At 43.3% G+C, this 7,267-nt stretch overlaps 1 protein-coding gene across 4 annotated transcripts in view; it reads right to left on the bottom strand.

Moving 5' to 3' along the window:
- KDM1B (lysine demethylase 1B) overlaps positions 1 to 7,267 on the bottom strand; it is a 171,382-nt gene that overhangs the window by 26,771 nt on the left and 137,344 nt on the right. For all 4 annotated transcript variants that reach the window (XM_070074314.1, XM_017350451.3, XM_017350452.3 and 1 more), the window contains 2 exons: positions 2,638 to 2,842; positions 31 to 215 (listed from right to left, as the gene is read on the bottom strand). In XM_070074314.1, the coding sequence (XP_069930415.1) occupies positions 31 to 215; positions 2,638 to 2,842 (390 nt within the window). The remainder of the gene's footprint in view (positions 1 to 30; positions 216 to 2,637; positions 2,843 to 7,267) is intronic.

Below are 7,267 nucleotides of genomic sequence, written 5' to 3'. Positions count from 1 at the left end.
CTGTATGCCCAGCTGACACACCCAACTTACTTTACAGTTCGTGTACCACAGCGCAAGGATGAGGTTTCTCAAAGCCAGGTACATGGTGGGGTCTCGGGAATACTCTGGAAACTCATAGAGCTCGTCTAGTTCCATCACATCTGGCCGCACACACAGGGCTTTGCCACATTCATTGGGCTGGTAGAAAGGCTGGAAGTACCGGTTCATGCCTGGAACTGATAAGTGACACAAACAGGCAGCTCCTGCAAGCAGAACTTCCAAACCCCAGAGAATTAAAACAGCAAAAACAAGCTCAAAATGATAGGCTGGCTTGCATCACTATCCTACACCAGCATTTCTGCTTCTTCCAGCCAGATGGACAAAATACACATGAATTAAACATATATTTTCCCCATTCTTTGTTCACAAATTATTCATAATTTTAACTGGCATAAAACAGAAATTTTCTGAAATTCTTAGCTGTGCTAAATAAGACATCAAACTTACCACTTTAACCATTTTTGAGTATATTCACAGTGTTGCACCACCAATCTCCAAAACTCAATCATCTTAAAATTACTTACATTCTACACTTACTGAACACCCACCCCTTGTGGCAATATCTTTTAAAAGCAACTTTTGTTTTTTCTGATTAAAAAATGGATAGCTTCACACGTAAACCCAACCCCTGATGATGTCCAAATGGTGGGATGACATTTAAGGTAGACTCTATTCTTACATCGGCTTCTATAAATACAGAATATTCATATAAGAGATTTTTTATGAAGTGGGGAAATGCTAAAAAAAAAGTACAGCTTTCTGTTCTTTTTAAAAGTTACAATCTTATGAACATTTTCCTATGTCATTAAACATGACTTCAATACTGTAATAATTTCTTATTTATCCATTCCACTATTATTAGTGCATTTGAATTGTAATCGATTATTTCATTATTTTAAAACATAAATTTACCAAAACAAAAGTTCTTTGCACTTACTTTTGATAATTAATTTACGATAAATTTCTGGAAACAGCACCACTGGGTCAAAAGTTATTTATTTGAAAGCTTTTGCTGCCAAACTGTCCTTCCTCAATGTACATGCCCTCCAATAATATTTGAGTGCTTGTTTCATGATGCCTTCATTAACACTGAGAATTACCATTTGGGTTTTCATTTTTGCCACAAGTACATTTTATGAGGGCCTAATATTATTAGTGAAAAACCTTAAGGTAACCCAACAATGTAAAAATCTATTTGCATCATCAAAAATGCAGTTTGTTCATGTACAAGCAGAATTTCCAGAATTCTTGCTTCTACACCAAGAGTTCTGATGACAAATCTTAAAGATTCCCTTAAAGTCAACAGTCAGCAACATGCCCACTCCAACCTGAAGCTCTGAATGTTTTTGAGTAGAACATTTTGCTGGGATGACCAATGACACTTCATTAGAAAAGAAAGGCAAAAGAAATAAAGAAAAAGACGGCTGACAGAGTTCAAAACGTTTTTTTTTTGGGAAGCAGGAGTTCGTGTTATCATTAAATTACATGGCTATTCAACTTTCACTAAACTTACTCATTAAACCCTGTAGAGAATCCATGGCTTTCCCAAACTATGGAGGGAAAATGAACTACACAGGATGCACCAGTAATGTGACTGACCCACAGCACAGTCATCCCTCAGTGTCTGAAAGACACCAAAACGCAGTGTGCGTGCACGTCACCCACATACCGTAATCATCTCTGTATTAGTGATAACACCTACCACGTGTAAATACTACATAAACAGTTGTTGTACTTTATTATTTAGGACATAATGACAACAAAAAAGTCTGGGGGCCAGCGCTGTGGCTCAGCAAGTTAAGCCACTGCTTGCAATGCCAGCCATTCTTATCAATGCCAATTCGAGCCTTAGTTACTCTGATTCCCATCCAGTTCCCTGCTAATGTACCTGGGAAGGCTGCAGATGATGGCCCAAGTGAAAGAGGATGGAAGATTTCCCTCTCTCCCTCTCTCCCTCCCTCTCTCTCCCTGCAACTCTTTAACTTGCCTTTTAAGTCAATAAATACATTTTTAAAAAAGATTTATTTATTTGAAATGCAGAGAAAGAGAGAAGGAGAGAGCGAGCAAGCGAAAGATCTTCCATCTGCTGATTCACTCCCCAAATGGCCACAATGGCCAGACTGGGCCAGGCCAAAGCCAGGAGCTTCTTCCGCATCTCCCATGTGAATGCAGGGGCCCAAGCACTTGGGCCATCTTCTGCTGCTTTCCCAGGTGCATTAGCAGGGAGCTGGATTAAAAGTGGAGCAGCCAGGACTCAAACCAGCACCCATGAGACACTGGCACTGCAGGAGGAGGCCTAACTTTCTACGCCACAGTGCCGGCCCCAATAAATAAATCTTTAAAAATAGAAAAAAATCTGCACATGTTCAATACAGATACAATTTTCTTCCCTTAGTATTTCTGATACTTGGTTGAGTCTCCTGATGGAAACTGCACAGAGGGCTGACTGTACAACCAAATGCATGAAACAAGGAGGTACTTTACATCATGTGTCACATACCCTGGAAGAGAACTTAGGCCTTTTGCTCCTCATACATATCAGGTAGTGGGCACAGCAGGGAATGGATGGAAAGCGAGGGCACTGGGCAGGGCTCTCACCAAGTGCAGAGGGGGCCGCCTTGGCGTGCTCCAGCTTCCCGGGGCTGGTGGCAGCGGCGGCACGGTTGGTGCTGGTACAGGAGGGGCTCATGCCAACGCAGTCAGGGTAGTAGGCAGAAAGCAAGGGTGCTGCCACGCTGTCTTTCAGCAAAGGAGGTAGGATGAGCATGGAGTACCACCAATGGTTGGAGACTTCCGACACTCTCTGAAATGGGCCGAGCAGAAGAGGGCAGTGGCAGATGAGAGACATACATGCAAGTCTCGCCAGGGACAGATGATCTGCTTCATCTCCTCCGTCGTTAATCCTTCTCCTCTGCCTCTCTCCCCACTCTTACTTAACAATTCTTAACCAGAGTTCTGTACACAGACTTAGGAATAAAAATGGTTGAGGATACCTGGGGCAAATGGTTGCCGGGCAGAATTCTTTTCTACATAGACCAGGCGCCTCCACCTCCTCCCCCAGAGCCCACCAACACCAGGTCAGTCTTAAGGCTGAGCCCACTTATGACACTGAAAGCTAAGACTTAAGTCTGACATGGAAAATTTCTTTTTACAATGGTAATCATGTTTACCTAGCCCCCTCTTTTTACTTAGAAGATCAAGGTAGCTGCAATTGAGAAAATAACAATTCTAAGTAGCAGTCAAGTATTACTGCTTTTTGTCAAAGCCCACTAAAAGGGAAAAGTAGTCTACAATCATCAAAATAAGATGCCAAGAGGCCAGCACTATGGCACAGTGGGTTAAGCCACTTCTTGAGACACTAGCATCCCTTATCAGAGCACGGTTCAAGTCCAGGATACTCCATTTCCAATCCAGCTTCACACTGATGCACCTGGGAAGGCAGCAAAAGACACCTAAGTACTTGGGCCCTGGCTACCCATGTAGGAGACCCAAATGGAGTTCCTGGCTCCTGGCCTCAGCCTGACCCAGTGCTGGCTATTGCAGCTATCTGGGAGTGAACCAGTGGTTGGAAAATTTCTCTTTGTCTCTCCCTCTGATGCTCTTTCTGCCTTTCAAATACATAAAAAAAAAGATGCCAAATGTAGGGGACTGCACAAAATCAGCTGCTATGAGCCTTCAAATGTGCAATTACATGCCAGAGTTGACGGAACGCATGGAGTCACTGGATCAGCACAACCCCACAATGACTGACCACTGCAATGAAAATGAAACTGACACAGCTGGTAAGGCAACACTGCCAACAAGTCCTACATCCTACAGCTTTCCAAACACAACTTTAAACTTACGCTCCATGAATTCTAAGAATTTGACTCAAGAGGATCTACTGCTCTTGGATCCTCTATTGCTAGTTCTCCAGGTTCCAAGAAAATTCCATTTGTCATCAAGCAGCGGTTTGGACCTTGAAGCCTACAATGTGGATCCAGCTTAGAGACACATTCTGTTTGGCCTTCAGATTGTCCAGTACAGATCTGGAGCAGGTGCAGTTCAGTTTAGTAGGAGTCTGTACACTCCTCAGCTGCTTCCCACTCACTTGGCCTGCCAGTCTCTGAGGGCATTCAGTCTGGCAGCTTTGCTCTCAAGGTCTGTTTTGGGTTTGCCTATTCTTGAACAGCCACAAAGAAAGGGGAGCTCCAGCTCCTTCCCCAACACATCAGGTCTGCCTCTACCAACCCCTTCTCAGCTCAGTACTAGGAAGTATTCAAGTCATGACACTCTGGCTGGACCGTGCAGAGAGCAGAATGCTGGTGCCTTAAAAATGCAAACCAGGGGCCAGCATTGTAAGTAAGTAATAAATAAAAGTAAATAAATAATATAAATAAGTAGATAGGTAGATAAAAAAAAAAAACCAAAACCAAAAAAAAAAAAAATCACAAACACAAGCTTTCCTATTCTCTTCTATTTCCTAGGTCATGCAGCTGGGTGTACAAATGAAGAGGCCCCGCCACCTCTCCACGTCTCCCCAGTCTTTGTCCCCCTAGAAGCCCATCTGAGGGTGCTGCACCCCAGCCTCTGCATTGGCTGTGACTAGTAACCACACTTGCTCTTGCTGGTCTCTAATCCTGGACACCTGGCTGTAATTCTGTCAATACACCATCAGAAATGTCAGCCTCATCTCTAACACATATACCAGAGAAGAAATGGTAATTTATACAATCACTGGGCTTAAACAGCATGTCCCCAAAATTCATCTCCACCTGGAACTTCAGAACATGACCTAGAGCCGGCAATGAGTCTATGAGCCAGCGCTAACGACTGACAACTGCTGGCAACCCCTAGAAGCTGGAGGGAGCACAGGAGGAGCCTCTTCTCAAGGCTCTGTCAACACCTTGATTCCAGAATGGTGACAGAGCACAGTTCTGGTCAAGCTGTCCAGTTTGTGGTAACTTGTTATAGCGGTTTCAGGAAACTAACATACCCACTCAAAATTTATAAATGGCTTTAGGGGCCAGCTGTGTCACACAACAGGTTAAGCTGCTGCTTATAACTCTGGCATCCCATATTGGTGTGCCTGTTTTAAGTCCTGGCTACTCCACTTCTGATCCAGCTCCCTGCTAATGTGCTGGGAAGGCAGTGGATGACAACTCAACGCTTGGGCCCCTGCCACCTATGTGGTAGACCAAGATTGAGCTCCCAGCTCCGGGATTTAGCCTGGCCCAGCCCAGGCTGTTGTGGCCATTTGGGAAGTGAACCAGCAGATGGAAGATTTCTCTCTCTGCCTCTCCCTCTCTTGGTCACTCTGCCTTTCAAATAATAAACAAATAAATCTTTAAAAAAAAGAAAACTTTTAAAAGTGACACTAGAATCCATAGAAATAAAAAAGGGTAAGGTAGACAATTAGGGTTATAAATCTTCATCTGATAACTATTTTTTAACTGAATGCAAAAAAAAAATTATCTGGCAGATGGAATTCAGGGATGCCAGTAAATATTTTTCAGTTCTTGCATCCCATAAATATGGCCTCTGTCCGATAGCTCAAATTCTTCAGGGTTCAAAATGGTCTCAACATCGAAGGACAGATGGGTAAGGTGCTTATAACTGCATTTAAAGTTATTTTTCCTTTCTTGCTATACTCCCATATCTGCACAAAATTCAGAAATTATTTTGGCCATTGCATTATTATGGGAATGTTTGAGGGTATAAACTTATTTAAAATCTCTCTCTCTAAATCAATCTATTACATATATAAAGCACACCTATTTCATACCTCTTTGCAACTGAATGGATTTAAAATCAATTTGCATATTAGTTCTTCCTCTGCCTGAAAATCCACTGTAGTCCCCAAGTTTTAGACATCTAGAACCTCAAATTACCAATCCCAAATAACTGAAATCAGAATGACTCAGGATTCTTAGAATTTTAGAAACCCAGAATTTTAAAAATTATTTTTTAAAAAGATTTATATTTGTTTATTTGAAAGGCAGAGTGACAGAGAGAAGAGGGAGACAGAGATCCTCCATCCACTGGTTCATTCCCCAAATGTCCACAACACGCCAAGCTGAAGCCAGGAGCCTGGAGCTTCCTCCAGGTCTCCCAAGTAGGTTCAGGGACGCAAGCACTTGGGCCATCTGCTGCTGCTTTCCCAAGCACATTAGCAGGGAGCTGGATTGGAAGTGGAGCAGCCAGGACTTGAATCAGCACCCTTACAGGATGCTGGCATAGAAGGTAGCTCAATATGCCACAACACTGGTCCCCAAAAATTGTTTCTCAGACAGCCAACGGATCTGGTTCCATGTCATACTTGGAGAGCACTGTTTCACGAAGACACAAAATGAGACGCACACAGCTCTTTCACTGGAGACGCTGCCTGCCCAACCATATCTGGGTGTGGATAGCACACAGCAGTTACACTAAGGTCAGAAGGCACAGGAACACACCTGCAGCTGAATCCAGGCCAAGACAATAACATTATGGCCCTTTTGTTCTTTTCCTCCAAGAGTCAAATGGAGAAACAGTCACAAAATCACCCTTGAAATACAAGTGTGGCAAGTGTGAGCCCAGCAGCAGTATCTTCCTTATTTCATTTTAATACAAAGCCAAGGAACTTTGTCTTTTTGTAAGGTTTAGGATGAGATCACCTATAATAGCACTATTCTAGTATTTTCCTAATACAGTTACTGTTATGGATTAAACAGGACTTGGGTCCCCAAACCCTTGCAGATATTTAAACTGTGAAGTCTTATGTTAATGATTGATAGATTCAGAATGCAGACTCGAACTAACTGGGACCTTTGAGAGGTGGGCCTGGTTGGAAGTCTTTAAAGTCATCAGGGGCTTGCCTTCAGAAGACTGTTCTCACAAGTGGGCTGGTTTAGACTCACTTCTCTCTGCTTCCTGGCTCACTATGCAATCTGTTTCTCTGCACCTACTCCACCAGGGCCAGCCTTCCCTAGACAGCAAGCTAAATGGGGCCACCCAATTCTGAACTGTGAACCTCCAAACTACAAAATGAAATAAACCTTCTTCTTCCCAAGAAGCCCCTCAGGAACTTCAATTAAAGTAACAAAGAGCTAACAGTTACCATTTTAGATTATAAAGTTTTTGACTAGCAACCAAATGGAGAGAGACTCATAGAACTGTTCCTGTGGAGGCCCGCGCTGTGGCACAGCAGGTTAAAGCCCTGGCCGGAGGCGCCGGTGTCCCATATGGGTGCTGGTTCTAGTCCCAGCTG

The sequence above is a fragment of the Oryctolagus cuniculus genome, chromosome 5 (genome assembly GCF_964237555.1).
Source record: "Oryctolagus cuniculus chromosome 5, mOryCun1.1, whole genome shotgun sequence".
NCBI classification, from domain to species: domain Eukaryota; kingdom Metazoa; phylum Chordata; class Mammalia; order Lagomorpha; family Leporidae; genus Oryctolagus; species Oryctolagus cuniculus.
The sequence above is the reverse complement of the archived record's forward strand: the minus strand, read 5'-3'. Positions and strand labels throughout refer to the sequence as shown.